The 16,433-nt window shown below is 37.7% G+C and overlaps 1 protein-coding gene across 2 annotated transcripts; it reads left to right on the forward strand.

The window, feature by feature from the left end:
* The first annotated feature begins 114 nt into the window (after positions 1-114).
* Positions 115-16,134, forward strand: stom (stomatin). Of its 2 annotated transcripts, XM_088356284.1 has the most exons (8): positions 127-248; positions 1,063-1,092; positions 2,041-2,150; positions 2,232-2,304; positions 7,400-7,482; positions 9,045-9,248; positions 11,313-11,447; positions 13,948-16,134. In XM_088356284.1, the coding sequence occupies exons 1-8, from the start codon at positions 194-196 to the stop codon at positions 14,134-14,136; spliced, it is 879 nt and encodes a 292-aa protein (XP_088212410.1). In that variant the 5' UTR covers positions 127-193; the 3' UTR covers positions 14,137-16,134. The 2 variants fall into 2 exon arrangements, with proteins under 2 accessions (XP_088212411.1, XP_088212410.1); XM_088356285.1 differs by lacking the exon at positions 1,063-1,092 and having other exon boundaries at positions 115-248.
* The last annotated feature ends 299 nt before the right edge of the window (positions 16,135-16,433 follow it).

Consider the following 16,433-nt stretch of genomic DNA (forward strand, 5'->3'; position numbering starts at 1 on the left):
TTGTCTTGAATCCTACCAATAAGCGATGTCTGAAAGCACCTGACAGTCTAACGGAGGAAGAAATTGTGCAATGGGCTGCGCCCGCTAGTGTAGAGCGTGTGCGTGCGTGTATATTTACGAGTGTGTGTGTACGTGCGTGCGTGCGTGTAATTCTCCCGTTGAGTCAGTGGCATTTGGAAGAGAAACATTCGAAATGGAGAACGAAGATTTGGCATTAAAAGCCCAGAAAAGGCGAGAACATCAAGCAGGTAACGCTCATGCATCTTTGTATTACCTTGTGTTGAAATAAATTAAAAAAACAACTAATTAGTCGACCGCGTCGCCCCATTTTAAAGCAGGATTAGCCGAGCTAGCTAAGAAGCTAGCAAACAAGCTAACACGGTATTAGACAAAGATCCACAATTTACGAAGATGGAAAAGTGCTAGTTGTTGAATATGGGCAACTGGAAAGATTGAATGTAAGCACGCAATAACGCACGCAAATTCCAAAATATTCATTAAATTATCTTTTTTTAAACTTAAAACTAATCCAATATTGTTGAACCCTATCCAAATTGAAATATATTTTGAGCTCATTATTAGTGACGTCATCTTTTTGGAAGTTCGCTTCAGGTCAAGATCATCTATCTTGCTTGATTTATTTAGAACATATAGATTTACCCTTTCTATTTGTTATCACTACTTCTAAAGCTCAACTATGAAAAATATAATAACAATAAAAGTTAATCCAACATTCCATCGGTTTCCAGAAAGTAAGACTTAGTAAGCCATCAGCCTGACGGAATGCAGCTTCGTTTTCATGATGCAGGAGTGTCCACAAACCTTTTGCCAACTTCTAAGTCTAATTACGCACTTGAATTTCATGTTTTTTTAAATTAAGTCATCTTTAGGGATAGTATTTAATAAATATAACATATTTTCAAAAAGTTTAAACACGTTTAGACATTTATTCAGAAAAGAAAGTTGACATAATGTCCCTTTCCCGTTTGAGTATCATGGATTTATTCTTCAATATTGTGACCTTGGATGGATGGTGTTTTTGACCTTGAACTTTGTCTGTAGGTCCAAGCAGCGTGTTACACGATGCAGAAGGTATTGCATCCAGTCACACCTTTCGGATCAATGCATGTCAATACTTCTCATGCTTTTTAACTCGAATCAAAATTGCACTAACGGCATTAAATGTGTCAACTTATAGCACGTACTAGTCATAGTTATTCGATGGAACCTAAGAAAACGTAAATTAGCTCTTAACATGCTGTTGGTAGAGTGCTTTGTTAGGATTGTCATGCCCTTAAAATATTTGATTGCCATAGTCACCTCTTTATTTTTAATAGCAGTCCTGATCGTCGATTGGTTATGGACATATTCCTTACCAATGGTAGCGATTCGAGAGCCTTCTTTGTATTTCCTATTTATTGAAACTACGCTTGAGATAATTATCATCTTTCCTTCTCCCTTGAGCATGAATGTAAATAAATACATTACAACAAATGTTTTTGAACGGCTGACCCGAAAAAACTTTCCAAAGCGCATTAAATTCTAAATGATGAAAAATAAATGCATTGTGGGAGGTAGTTCAGCCAATAGCATATCGACATTTTCACGATGTCTTGACTCAAACCAATAGCAGACCAGCATTTTGTAGTCAACAAATAGCAGGCAGCCATCTTAGAGACGTAATTCATGATACTGCAAACTTTGAATTAGAAAGTTTTTGCAAAATAATTTGTTGTTGTTGGAGAAAAATGTACTAACGAGGGCCCGAGGAAATATCGTATCCCACACCGTAAAGTGAAACATAGTAAGTTGCGGACTCTGTTTTCAGGGGATCTACTGTATTGCTATTATTCCATTCATAACATCAGCCTTTCATCTGCGCACTAATATTCCGGAGGCAAACGTCTTATCGTCAAACATTCAGATGCAAAAAGCTTCACGTGCCGGAGTGACCTTGTGTGACCTTCCTCCTCCTCGTGCCTCAAGCCCAACAAAGTGAGAACACGGAAGTAACACGTGCGTCCATTTTGTGTTTGGTAGCCTTGGAGACTCAAGATCATGACATCGGCTGCTGCGGTTGGTTGTTGGTGGTGCTCTCGCTCCTGCTCATGATCGTCACGCTGCCGCTCTCCATTTGGATGTGCATCAAGGTCCGCTTCCTAGCATTTTTCAGATCACGTCCTCATAAAAATTGATCTTTGTCGGTCAAACATCAAGTGTTGCGTATGCAGATTGTCAAGGAGTACGAGAGGGCCATCATCTTCCGCCTGGGACGTCTTTTGAGGGGAGGAGCCAAAGGACCAGGTAGGGAATAATTGTGGTGGCCAGTTTTAGCTTTACAGTAGAGATGTACTGAATTATTGGAATTTAAAAAAAAAAAAAAAAAACAACACCAGAAGGGCCTTTTCAGTTTCTGCTTGAAAAAAAAACTGAAAAAAGTCTTCCAAAAATTCTAATGACGTGACGTCTTAGGTAGGGCGAGCCTTGTGAAGCTGGCTGTAAGTCGGCAAATTGTGAACAACGCATCTTCTTTTTTTAATTTTGCACACGAGTGGAAAGTCAAAATGAGATCTCTGCCAAGTTTTTACTAACCATACATTTTCTCATAAGTTGTCGTGTCCCTCTGCTTCCACGATCTTGTCCTCTGCTAGCCAGACTTTGGTTAATGTTACATGTTAACTTTACAGAGCTGAAATATTACTGTTGAGTTTTTTAAATTTTTCAAACACGTAGTTAATGTGTGACACTCCTTCAACCCCAAATTTTTTGTTAGCTGTAAAACGGAATTTGGTTAATATTTACATGTTAACACCAGTGTCTGAAACTCATGAGAAAGGGTAACCTGACACCAGGGCAGACAACTCTGAAAAGTTGCCATTTTTTACAAATTGAAACACAATAAGACGACTAATTGCAGTATTAAGGATTGATCATCAGAATATATAACAGAACAACATTTCAAAATTAAGTTTATTATAAATCTACTTATAACATTCATTGCATGTATATGACATCTCTGTTTTCCATCTGCCATCAGTATGTACCTGTATTTACTCATCTTCATTCATGCAATGTTTGCGTTGCGTCGTCTGCTGCAAGCCACGTGAACTCCTCTTTCCACGGTGCTTTTAATGTATGTTTACATTTTGTAGCGTCATCAATTGTGTTGGCTTCTTTTGAATCTTTGTTCTGGGGCTGAGGTTTTGGCTTGATTCCTAACCACTTCTCAATTTTTCTTTTGTTCTCTGTACTTCTACTTTGGAAAATGATATGCAAATGCACGACTTTATAACGCTCGGGAAAATCTGGAAGCGCGAAGTTATTTGATGCAGGCTTCTGATTGGCTGCCGAGTATGCAAATTGCTAAATCAACCAAAATTCCGAAATTTCCAAACCGGATGAAGTTTTCGAAATCGAAATAAAGCAAACGTTTGAATTGATTAAAAAAATAAAAAATATTTTCCTTTTTTTTTTGTGAAAAAGTTGTTGGCCACCTGGGCGTAGACGTCTTGTAAGTTGTACCCCCGACGTAAGAGATGCAAGCCCCGGGCGTCCGGGCAGACGTTATTTCAGACACTGTTAACACTGATTTACCACTGTTGAGCTGCATTAATTCGTAAACACATACTTTATGTGTGACATGTTCTTCCCGAAGTATTTTGTTAGCTGCTTGCTGGTTGCATCCCTACTTTACAGTATTACAGAATTTTCTGAAACTTGTTCTATGCCGTTAAAACAATGAACTTTTTTTTTTTACTTTGAACAAGAAATTTAATCCACCAGGTTATGCATTTTGACATTTTTTTAAAAATTCCAATACAGCCACAAGAGGGCAATCTTGATCTTAACATGTTCTTGGGCTAACTGACACGCCGCAAAGAAGTAATTTTTTCGTTTATGGAATTGTTTTAAAATTGTTATTCAGGACGGATCAAGAACGCTTCAATCGTTTTGGTCGTAAAAGTAGTTTGATAGAGTCAGGAAGGGGTATGGCTCAGGGGAAGGGCTTAAACCCACCCTTAAAGCCACTGTGCTCCAGATTCCACTTATATTCTAGTGCATATTAACTATTACTTTTTTACCGCATGGTGCATTTTATTAGTCTAGTTGTCATACAGTTTGATGCGATGAAAAATGGCCACACCCAAGGTTAATGGTGTAAGCAAGGGGGTTAAACCTCACCGCTCCTTAAACCACAGCACTCCGCATTTGACTTACACTCCAGTGCAATATACGTGCTAGATTTCTTTTCCACTTCGTGATGCTTTTTAAATCATAATGCAACTTGAATAACTTGATGTGTCAATGACTCAAAACCCCCCTACCCATACAAGGGATAGTGTTGGGTAAGGGCTTAAGCCTTTTCTGCTCTTAAAGCCACGCTGCTTTGCATTTGACTCCAGTGCGACATATAAATACACTAAGTAATGCAATTTTTGTGACATGTTCTTCTAATCGATGTGCTGATGAATGGACCTGTCCAAGGGGCGTGGTATGGGGGAGGGGCTTTAGCCTCACTGCGCTTATTGCTCCTTATTTCACTTACACTCCAGTGCGGCATACATACTATGTTTCTTTTCCATCTCATGTCATTTTTTTCCCATTCTGGTTGTTATGGTACAGCTCCATGTGCTGCCGAACGGCCTCACCCACTCGTGATGCGAAACATGGCTAGCTAGATGTCTTCAATCTGTTTCCAAGTCTTGATTGAATTTCTGACGTCAACGGGCCAGTGTCGCAACCGTTGCCTGGTTACGCGCCGACTGTACAGGATTGTTATTGGGCAATAAAAAGGGAAGGAAAGCTCAATTCCAAAGGTGGGGCGGGGGGCTCCATTTGAGTCTGTGTCCAGAATGTCAAATGGACAAAGTTGCAATCGGGTGTTGTTTGGTTTCAAAATGGAGCATTTGAAATTGTCGTGCAACACAAAATAATAAAGAAATTGTTGGTGGATGCCACCACTGTTCTAAACGACCTCCCTCCCCTTATGAGTACCGTATTTTCTACTATAAGGTGCACCCCAAAAAAATAAGGCGCGGAAGCTACCGTATTTACACAGGTATAACTGTTGCGCATTTTATACACTTAGGGTATATAATGATTAAAAAAAAATAGCACTTACCAAAATTGCAAAACATTGAATGCAACAGGAATCAGACCCAGGTCGAAGCAATAAGAATGTTGAATCCTAACCACTAAGACCACAAGTAATAATGATGACATTTGAAAAAGCATTAGATTTATTATCATTCTCACACCATTCTTACTCATAAAGACAAATGGTCGAGAAAAACTGGTCAAGTTGTAAATAAACACAAAAAAAGCAACAATTAATAAGGGAAACAACAATTCAACTATTTGGTGTATCTGATGATGAATGGGACTTTGATTTTATATCTTTCAGGATGAAATTTCTGTTTTCTCTGTTCTTTAACATTTGTTTATGGCACCATGAGTTCAACTGGTGTAAAAAAGAGAAAATCAAATGGCCCTTCCAACGTCATCTGTATCAAAAATGGCGTGGTGGGTAATTGGCAGCATTCTCAACGCTGCGACCAACTTTCAAGTACCGTGGCATACAGTGTTTTGCTATTTTGGTCAGCAACATTAGTCAATTGATCCATCATTGTACAAATGAAGGACTATATCATAAAACCTTGTGTAGTAACGCAAACAATACTGGATGCTTTTATATTATTCACCGAGTTCTGCTGTATATGAGGTGCGCCAGGTTTTAAGGCGCACTTTGAAATTTCTGCCCAATTTGTGATTTTTGGGTGCGCCTTATAGTGCGGAAAGTACGGTAATTTGATGGCCCGCCATATGCCCGCTTGACTTATGGAAGACATCGGGAAGAAGCGATGTAGTCTTGCAACATTTTCACGACTCCCCCGAGGAAATAAATTTGCATGCGTCTCGTATCTCGGCGTCTCGTCGTCTTTGATTTGTGCTTTGACTGCAGCTCATAAAACACAAAAGCCGGCAGCGGCTGCTTCCAAATGTTGGAATTGGAATCCCCAAAGCGCCGGAGGACTGTGACGGCAGGGGGTAATAATAGCAGCAAATGCCACATTCATCGGGGTCTTCGAGCCCCCCGTCAAATCCCGTGGTTAGTCATGTGCGGTTCCATCGTGCAATTGGCTTAGCAGAGACGCCCCAAAAAAATTAGGCTGCTTGATAACTGTTTTTTTTCTACTGATATTGATATAATCCTATAATTATGGGTGTGTTCAGAAAGAGAAAATGTCACTTCGAAACATGATACAAGTGCCCCAATACAGAATGTCACACATGCCTCGGCTAAGAAAAATAGATCATGCTTTCTTAGCACTGGCATTATCATAGCTCTGCTCATTAGTAGCTAAAATAAATCATATTAATATACAAGCTCTCCAGTGCCTCATGTCCATCATGAAGAGGTCGAGGGGAGACACAGTCAAGTGTAAATATAATATAGTCTAATAAGGAATATAAATACTGATCTTTCTGAGAAGTGTCATGTTTTTTTTTCTTTCGGGACGATAACTGTGACATCCTGTTTGGCCTCTAGCTGTCTGTGACTTATTGTGAATCCCTAATATCTACAAATAGATGAAAACCTCAGAACAAAATTTCCTGTCGGAAAATGTAGGAACATAATTTACTTTCTCAAGTAAAATGTTAAATTTTCCTCCGATTAACGGGACATTAGATGTCCCTGTATTGTGTAGTGCAGGGATGACAAACTCAGTTTGGCTCTGGGGCCAAATCCAGACCTTCTGTTCTGAGATGGGCTGGATCAGTAAAATAATGTCAACTCCAAATTTTAGCTTAGTTTTTCAGTATTATGCTTCATCATTCCGCAGACCTTACATATTATAATCACGGATGACATCGGGATCTTTTCTAAACACAACACATTTATTCACAAACAATGGGAAACATATTTTAAAAGTTTTACACCTGAACCAACTCACCATGCTATACAAACTTAACACTTCCTACTAGCGGCTGCAAAGAGCATTTGGTTTGGATTTATTTAAAAAAAAAAAAAAATCCTAACTTTTGAAAGAAATCACCTAGAGACTTGCTTCTTTTTTTACATTCTCAAAAATTAATTGCAGGCCCGAATAACGTGTCTGCTTTAGCTCGTCTAGACATTCTGATCCCGCCTCCCAGCTAAAAGTTGGCCTCTTTTGCGCCAAGAAAGGTGTAGCGCCCCCCTTTGCCGGCCAAAGCCGCAAAGATTCCCGCGGTTCCTCAGCCCAAATGTGGGCACAGCTGCCGTCTTGGGAAGCTTGCTTGAGTTGGCGAAGATCCCGCTGCATTCAAACATTTGCGGCGCCGCCTTATTGTGTTTACCGCAGTCCGCCCCCCTTCTTTCTCGCCTGATTGTGTTTGCCTTCTCGTGATTCCACAGGTTTGTTCTTCATCTTGCCGTGCACTGACAGCTTCATTAACGTGGACATGCGCACCATCACCTTTGACATCCCGCCGCAAGAGGTACGAGTGCGCTACGAGTGAAAACGAGCGCCAACAAGCGCGCCTTTTGTAAACAAAAACATCCGCCGAGACGCGCCGGCTGTCAAATGAAATGCCGTCAAGTTGAAACGCCTGCTTTGCGCCATTTACATTGGAAATTGCTTCCACTTTTATTAGTGGTGATGTCTTTTTTTGCCGGATTGTGTCAGTGCAATTTAACATCTCATGACATTATGCATACAGTTGGCTAGTAAATGTGAATGAAGGCTTCATTATTATCTCTGCTTATATAACAACTTCCTTTAAATGGAACAAGTATATTTTTGAAGGAGAGAGCGGAACAAAATCCAGAAAAACAAAAAGTATAATACATGTTTGTCCTCTTCCGCTCTAAAAAACTTAAACAGAAATGCATTGCATTCTCTTAAAAAGTAAAAACTTCTTTTGTTTTGTTGGAAAAAATAAAATAATTTTTTTTTTCTGTTTTGTTTTTTTAAATATCTATTTTTGCTGTTAGAATTTTTTTTTCTCCATTCCTCGTATATTTATTTATCTGTTTTTAATACATTTTTTTCTATTTTGATGTTTTTTGTATTTTTTGAAATATTTTTTGGGAAGAAAACAAATCTTCTTGAAATGTTTTGCTCCATTTTTTTGAAAAAAAATGTTTTTGTATATGCAATGATTTTTTTTGTTTTTGTTATTTGTAATAGTTTTTTTTCAGTCTTTGAATATATATATATATATATATATATATAATTATTTTTTTTTTTTTTTTTTTTTTGCGTTGTTTGAAATGTCATTTTGTTTATGGAAGAATTTTTTTCTGAATTATTTTTAAAGATATGTATTTTTTCACTTGTTTTTTAAAATGCATGTTTTTTCTCTAAATTTTGAAAAATAATATTTCAAGAACTAAAAAAAACATTTCTAAAATCTAAAAAATATATATATATATAAATAATATTGAAAGCTATTTATGAAAAAAAATAAAACAATTATTTTGAAAAATTTAAATATCTTAAAAAAGGAATTCCAAAAGCTGAAAAAAAGATTAGTTAAACAGAACATAGGTCTTTTTTTATTATTATTTTTAAATACAGCTTAAAAATTAACCCCTCAATTTTGGGGGGTAATGTTTCAAAGAATTTGGCCCATTTTTTTTAGTCCGCCAAAATAAAAGGATGGGTCAAATGTGGACCAATCATTTGACCCATCCCTTTTTGAGGGTTCATTTAGACCCAACAATTCCACACTCTATGACACTAGCGTTTTATGCATTGGAATACCGCTAATCCCCTTATTGTTATATTAAAAAAATTACAGCTTTTTTTTACAATTAAACAACAAAAATCTTCACTGAAGACTGGGTATTTTAGTCTACTTTATTTTGAAACCAGACTAAGTTTTGTACTTGAACAAACTGCTCCAACAATTGCATCAGATTTCTGTTTTGATAACTTTTTATTTTTGTTCGTTTTTTTTTTAAATGTTTTCGCAAAAACATCTACCACTTTTCAACGTCAAAAGGTTATCATGTATGCCATTTATTAAATGCTACATTCAACTTTTCTGTCTTCCAGGTGTTGACCAAAGACTCTGTGACGGTGAGCGTGGACGGCGTTGTGTACTACCGCGTCCAGAACGCAACACTAGCAGTTGCTAACATCACCAATGCCGACGCCGCTACTCGCTTGTTAGCCCAAACCACCCTCAGGAACGTCCTGGGCACCAAGAAACTGGCCGAGATCCTCTCCGACCGAGAAGAAATCGCTCACAGCATGCAGGTAGAACACTGGTCTAGAACTTGTGCCCCGGGGACTGGATCAAGTCAGAATGTTGAAAATGCTGAGAGATGCCAGTTTAAATATGTCCGTGAGATGTGCCCAAAGACCGGCACGACTCACAAAGCAGCCACTTCAGCTGTATTTACAGATTACTATTTATCAACCAGAGAACATATGAGAAAACAAACCAATGGGATTTGACTTAAAATAGAAGTCATGTACGCACTGTTTGAGGCAATTACATTGCACTCCCTTGAATTTAAAAACACAAAAATAGTACCTGGGTGTTTTTGCAGAAGTTTAAAGAAGCTTTTCCAAATTCAGGTACACATTTTCTTAAAAAACATGAAAGCATATAAATAATTTTAAATCATTAAAATACACTTAGTGAAACTTGTAAAAAATAAGAATGCTTACATATATGTTAAACATGTATACTTAAAAAAATGTGTTGTTTTTGTGTCTTATCCTGTGTCCCTTGTTTTGCTGTCATAAAACTTAAAATATGGCTGCCTATATTTTCCTCAATTTTATTAAGTTTTTTCTCTATCGGCATATACAAAATATTAAATACATCAGTCAACCTTTTATTGCAAATCTTTTCAGCCCAATGCAGCCGCGACTCAAAAAGTTTGCGCAGCCCTGAGGAAAAATAAATTATACTGTAAATCGAGTGCAGGTTACCCTCTGCTGCCATCTTGTGGTTAAGATAAAAACTCACTCGCCTATGCTTTCTTCAACTCCAAGCTGTGAACATGCTGCCCAGGATTTGAATTTGTGCCCAAATTGGGATCCTTTTCATAATTACCTTTCTTCAGAAAGAAAAGCATCTTTAAACATTAAAATATTTATTTGTTTAAAGATGATTAAGATAAGAGACTCATTCAATTGTCATAGTAATAAAGATTTTGTGAAAGCGTACGGTTATTTGCCATCAAATGGAAAAAAGAAATATGCCCCACGCTTGCCCTGTCAATCCCCCCCTTTCAATTTTCTTTTCTCAAACAATGAAATAATTTACTCCCCCAATAGCCTGAAAACAAATCTGAAAAACACAAAAAAATAGTTTGAAAAGCACAAAATATCCAATAAAATAGACCATGAAAAATAAAGCTTCTTAATAAATTCTAAAAAAAAATCTAAAAAATAAAAATCATGTAAGAAAACATCAATTTGACGCCTCTTCAAAACACCCTCTTCATATATTTTCAATAAAAATGGTGCACTAAAAATCCCTTCAAAAACTTGGGAAAAGTTAGAAAAACTAAAATAATAATCAAAATAACATACAAGGTTAAATCACTTAATAATATGAACATCTCATTAGCTGCACCGCTTATCCTCAGTAGGGTCGCGGGGGTGCTGGAGCCCATCCCAGCAATCATCGGGAAGTGGGCAGGGGACACCCTGAACTGGTTGCCAGCCAATAGCAGTAACATATTAAACTTTAAAAATGCAGTAAAATTGAATAGAGAATCACATTTTGTTCCTTTCTGAAAAGCAGAAAAATATTGCTTGGCCTCAAAACAGAAATTATTCAATAACAAAGCACATTCAAAGAAAAATCTTTAAAAAAACATAATTCAAATAAAAAAATAATGTTATTCTGAAAAAATGGAAATTGATGTAAAAAAAATTTTTTAAAAAGGCCTCTTTTATGCGAGACAATTCAATAAGTGAAAATCCAAGACTGAAAACAAAAAAATCCGCTAAACCATACCAAGACTTGACTTGTAGCCCCTTTGACCCCAAACCTTTCACATGTAAAATCTTATTTAAATTTTGTCCGTTACTGTCACTATAAAAAAGTAAATATTACCTATTTAAAAGCAATAAATATATATTTAAAAAAAACGAAAAATTTCTATACCAGTAAACATGAAAATTTTTTAAAAATATTTAATCTAAAGGAAAAAAATGTTATGAAAAACTGAACTAAAAGAAGAAAAAATGTCTCGCATCAAAAAATATTTTTATCTTTATGTTTGTTTTCTGTTTCAAAAATGCCTTCAGAGAAAACGTTTTATTTTCAAACGCTAACATGTAGACGTGTCTCCTCTGCAGTCCACCCTGGATGAGGCCACCGATGATTGGGGCATCAAAGTGGAGCGTGTTGAAATCAAAGACGTCAAATTACCCCTGCAGCTACAAAGAGCCATGGCAGCTGAGGCTGAGGCCACCCGCGAGGCCCGTGCTAAGGTAGGGCAAAAATGGACCCGTTTTTGGCCTTTGGTATCTTCCAGGAAGAATTTTACAGGACTATAATCTCTGCTGAGTCGCTCATGGACAATAGCTTCACTTTCTCGAGATGTAACATGAAGAAATGCCTCAACATCTAGTACCGAAACTTATAAAGTTTGGGGGCATTTGAGCCTGCATACAACCAATAAAAATATTATTTTCAAAATTTGCATATCACGGCAGTATGCACCAAAATTTAATTGGAAAACATGTCAGACATTTGAACTAAATGTAGCCTTACTTGCTACGGTAAGATTCAAATAACACTCAAACCAATACAATTTTGAGGACATGTATCTGACATACGTGTACAGACGCTGCCCTACTTACGAAGGAGATTCCGAGGTTCTGGGCGATCGTTCATAAGTTGAATTTGTTTGTATGTTTAAGGTTTTTTTAAGTATGTTTAGTCATGTTTATTTGTATAGCCCTTAATCACAGAGTCTCAAAGGGCTGCACAGACCACAGATTATTGCAAACCACAGACTATGATGACACTGTCCCCTGATCTAAAACCTACATGAGGGCAAGGAAAAACTCAAAACCTCAGCAGGAGGAAATTAAGAAAGACAAGTCAAATATCAAAACCAGGTAACCATAAACAAACTAAGCAATTTACCTCTGTCAAGTTCCACATGTGTTCATCTAGTGCATTTTTATCCTATTTAAGATATTTAATACAATCACCAAAAGTGCAGACTCATCTATTACTCTCTCACCTATCAACTCCAAACTAACACATGTGGATAAAAGGACACACTCTATAACCAAAAGGTGAAACTGAACTTGGCGAACTCCTTTTTTGTCACTAAACATTTTGAAATTAAAAAATAAGCAATCATTCTCTGCATTCAAACAAACAGAAATCTTGCCACACACATGACAATACCTATTGTATAAATCATTCGTCTATAAAAAAAAACAGATTTCAGCGACAGACTGCTGTCACAGTCTTGTTCCACGGATAGACAGAGGAGGTAAGTTATTCCTCATGCCATGAGGCTCTTTAACTCCACCCGGGGGAGTAAAAGCCCACATTAAACCCCACCCCAACATTTGCATATTGCCCTATTTTTATTAGTGTGTTTTTCCGTAGCACTATTTAAATACTCTATAGCAAAGCGTTATATTGGGTATTTTTGTATTCCATATCTTTATTTTATTGTATTTTTCAACACAAGGATACTGCTGGAAGTGTAAATTTCCCTACGGGGATGAATAAAGTATCTATCTAGCTATCCTGTAAAATAAGGTGATTGTTGGGATGATGCTGTGTGGACCACTCTGCTTGAATCCATTCACTGATGAGCTAACATACATGGATAATTCTTGTGTTGAACATGTTATACACTTAAGGATCACTACGGATTGAATTTGTGTAATGAGAGTTATGAATAATATTTATGCAAAATATTTAATCAGTCGAAAATGTCGCGGACCAAAATTGGAAAACATTGTACGCAACGGGAATCAAGCCTGGGTCGCAACGTTGAGAACGTCAAAACCTAACCACTAGTGATACCGATGGCATCCAAAGGCATTAGATTCAGATTCTTTTTCGGATTGAGATATACTTTATTGTCATTCGTGTACACGTGTATACAGAACGAAATGTCGATACATCTGACCCGCACAGTTTCCTTGAGCGTCAAATGGGAAACTGTTTCGGTCCCGATGCTGGATATTAAATGCAGAGATAAGTTTAACCATGTCTTCGTCAGAATTTTAGCGCAGCAGTTCGTCATCTCGCGGTTTGATGTTAGTTCCAGTTGTAAATGGTCCAGTTTATTGTCCAGAGAGCGAACGTTGGAGAGGAAAATGGATGGGAGAAGCGTTTGAAGGGTTTAGCCTTTAGCCTAGCGGTAAGCCCGGCCCGACAACCTCGCTTCCTCCTCCGGTCACACCGCTCTCTTGCCACTCTGCTTCGCTGCTTTGTAGGCCGCTGGGTCTTGTTGACGTAGCAGTCCGAGGCTAAGTAAACACTCCCGAGTGGTCGTAGCACCGAACGCTTGATTTCTGGATGATCGCATATCCAGCAAAAAAACTGCGATCGTATATTAATCTGCAGTTTGAGTTGACTTTGTGCGCCATCAAAAGTGAGTCGAAGACTGGGTTTTATGACCGAAGTGTAAAAAACTGTAGCGAGCCGATGTAGCCGCAGCCGAACAGGGGCGCCGCCATCTTGTAATTAGATTTCATCTCATAACTCTCTATATTTACCCACGGTGCCAGACACAAATGTTCGAGAATAGAGAAAACAGAAAGTGTTCCTGAAAGATATAAACACAAAAAAGCACGACAAGGGAAACTGCTCTTTACTGCATCTGATGAGGAACTGGACTTTGCTTTTATTTATATCTTTCTAGGACGACTGTTTTCTCCATTTCCGAACATTTGTCTCTGGTACCATGAATAAAAATGCTGTGATAATGAGATAAACTTTTGTTGCGTTTTTCAGGTGATCGCGGCAGAGGGCGAGATGAATGCCTCGAAGGCCCTGAAGGAAGCCTCGCTGGTGATCGCCGAATCGCCTTCCGCGCTGCAGCTCCGCTACCTGCAGACGCTCAACACCATCGCCGCCGAGAAAAACTCCACCATCATCTTCCCGTTGCCCCTGGAGATGATGCAGGGCTTCATCAAGCAATGAACGGATGCTCCGGACCACCTCCAAAAAGAGTCAAGGTCACCTTACCACTTCGCCGTGTTTTGTTTAATGCTACCACCACTGCCAGTTAGAGTTACAGGAACTTGATGGTTATCGCATGTTTTCCCTCGCCAGCATGCCGATCACTAAGCACGGACCCTAGATATCAACTCCGTCGCCTTAAAGGGACAGTGTGTAATATTTCAACCATTGTACTGTGGGGTGCGACGGAGCACGAGGAGCAACACAAACTACCGAGATTTAAAGTAACCAAAAGAACTATTTTTCTTATTAGTTTGGCTTTCACTGAGTTTTTGAGGGTACCTTTAGCACAGGAGTGCGCAAACTATGGCTGGCGGGCCGCACGCAGCCTGTCAGGCTTCTGAATCCGGCCTGTGAATTGTTATAATCGTAATGTTAACACAAAAAAGTACTGCTCGTCAAAATGTGTTGATTTGGTGTATTTATTTGGATATTCAAAATATTTCATGCAAAAACACTATTGCATTATGAGTTTTTCATTGGATATTATTAAATATAGTGGTTAAAAAAGGGACGTCATGTATTACAGTATTTTCCAGTTAATAAGGCGCACCCTCAAAATATTCCTCTGTGAGCTATTCATTTCATGTTTATACTCGACCAGACTATAAGATGCATGACATTAAAACTACTAGGTTGCAATAAGAAAACGGCAGAAAATACAAATTTCAGAGAACATAAATCTAGGAAATCTGATTTCACAACTAAAGTAACCTTCTATTGTTATACATTTCTGATTTTATTTTACTGTGTTACTGGTATATAAGGCACACTGAATTATAAGACGGACTTTCTAAATTGTAACAATTCTTTTGTTTTTTAATTGAACCTTATAGAAAATATGGATCTTTGCTTGAATTGGAGTACTTCCCCAAATTTTATGAAATGGTATATTTATAGACGAAAAAAAGAAGTATACAAAATACCTGTAGATCTCTGCATGTTTATACATCCATAAATGCATATTGTCACTGCTATTTTAAAAAAAAATGTCATTTCTTTGCCTGAATCAAATGTTTGCAATGAAGAAAATGCTTAAAAATTGGGATACTTCTTTCAGAAATAGTAATGAGAGAAAAATTGGAAAAGGCCCATTCTGGCCCTCCACTCAAAAAGCATAGCCCAGCTCTGCCTTGGCAAAATTTGATGTCAATTAAATCCGAATTTCTTCACAAAAAAAGAAAAAGAAATACTGGTTTATGTATTTTTGCTTATTGTTCAATTCATCACTGTTTTTTAATGGATAACGGTTTTTTAACTATTAGGAGGTGCTAAATAATACACAATGTCCCTTTAAGTGCTCTGGGTTAGTGACCAGGTCCAAGCTTCGATTACCCGCAAATGCCGCTAGTTGTAGTAGTAATAACTGTGTAATAACAATGTAATAACAGTTAAATACCAAGGTGTGTGTTTTGGGGGCGTATCCTCAAGTTGAACAAGCCATAAAATAGTAATGGTGTAGCAGTCGTGTGCCGCAGCTTCGCCTTATCTTACCGTCGTGCTTTTAGGAAACTTTTCTATGCAGTAGCAAGACATTTTTTTTTTAACGGTTGGTTTTTTTACGTTTGCTTGAACCAAAAAGTGAAAAATTCTCGTGTAGTGTTGCTGTTACAAGATGGAGGAGATTACTAGCTTTACTAACTAAACCTTTGTTTTTTTGGGAGTACGTTCTACCCAAAGTAGCTACTTTTTGAATGAGGGCGGGAACAGGTGATTTTTTTTTTTTGAGCCAATCGGCATTCATCTTTAACAAGGGCTACTAATTCATTTTAAAACAGGTCACTTTCACGTTTCACTTTACTCGTATATATTTTTTTTACTGATCTAACCGTCAATGGCACTGAGTCCTAACATTTAGATTTTGATGGGAAACTGTTTCGGTCCCGATGCTGGATATTAAATGCATGTCCTTTATTGTTACGGTCAATGGCTTATGCAGTTAATAAATGGTATTTCATGTATTGCGTCATGTATTTATTACTATTTTTAAAACAGTAGAGCCCCCGAGATACGGCAACCCCTCTTTATGACGTTTTCATTTTATGGCATGGAATGAGACAGGTTGTTTTCAGCCTCTTTTTGCAGCCCCTATCACTATACTACATCAACAACAAATTATTTCACGAGTTACGTTCCTTATACGTCTCTGATAAACCTGTCCGATATTGGTTAACATGTAATAAAATTGTAGCGTCACAGTATCAAGAAAATGCAGATACGCTATTTGGCTGAACTACCTCCCACAATGCCTTTCCACC

This window comes from Urocampus carinirostris, chromosome 16 (genome assembly GCF_059441175.1).
Source record: "Urocampus carinirostris isolate Australia breed hairy pipefish chromosome 16, RoL_Ucar_1.0, whole genome shotgun sequence".
In the NCBI taxonomy this organism is placed as follows: domain Eukaryota; kingdom Metazoa; phylum Chordata; class Actinopteri; order Syngnathiformes; family Syngnathidae; genus Urocampus; species Urocampus carinirostris.

Excerpts from the sequence above, each read along its gene's own strand:
- stom (XM_088356284.1), top strand. The coding sequence starts at position 194 with ATGGAGAACGAAGATTTGGCATTAAAAGCCCAGAAAAGGCGAGAACAT. Across the intron at positions 249-1,062 it reads AAGGCGAGAACATCAAGCAG|GTCCAAGCAGCGTGTTACAC; the intron begins GTAACGCTCATG and ends CTTTGTCTGTAG. Across the intron at positions 1,093-2,040 it reads CGTGTTACACGATGCAGAAG|CCTTGGAGACTCAAGATCAT; the intron begins GTATTGCATCCA and ends TGTGTTTGGTAG.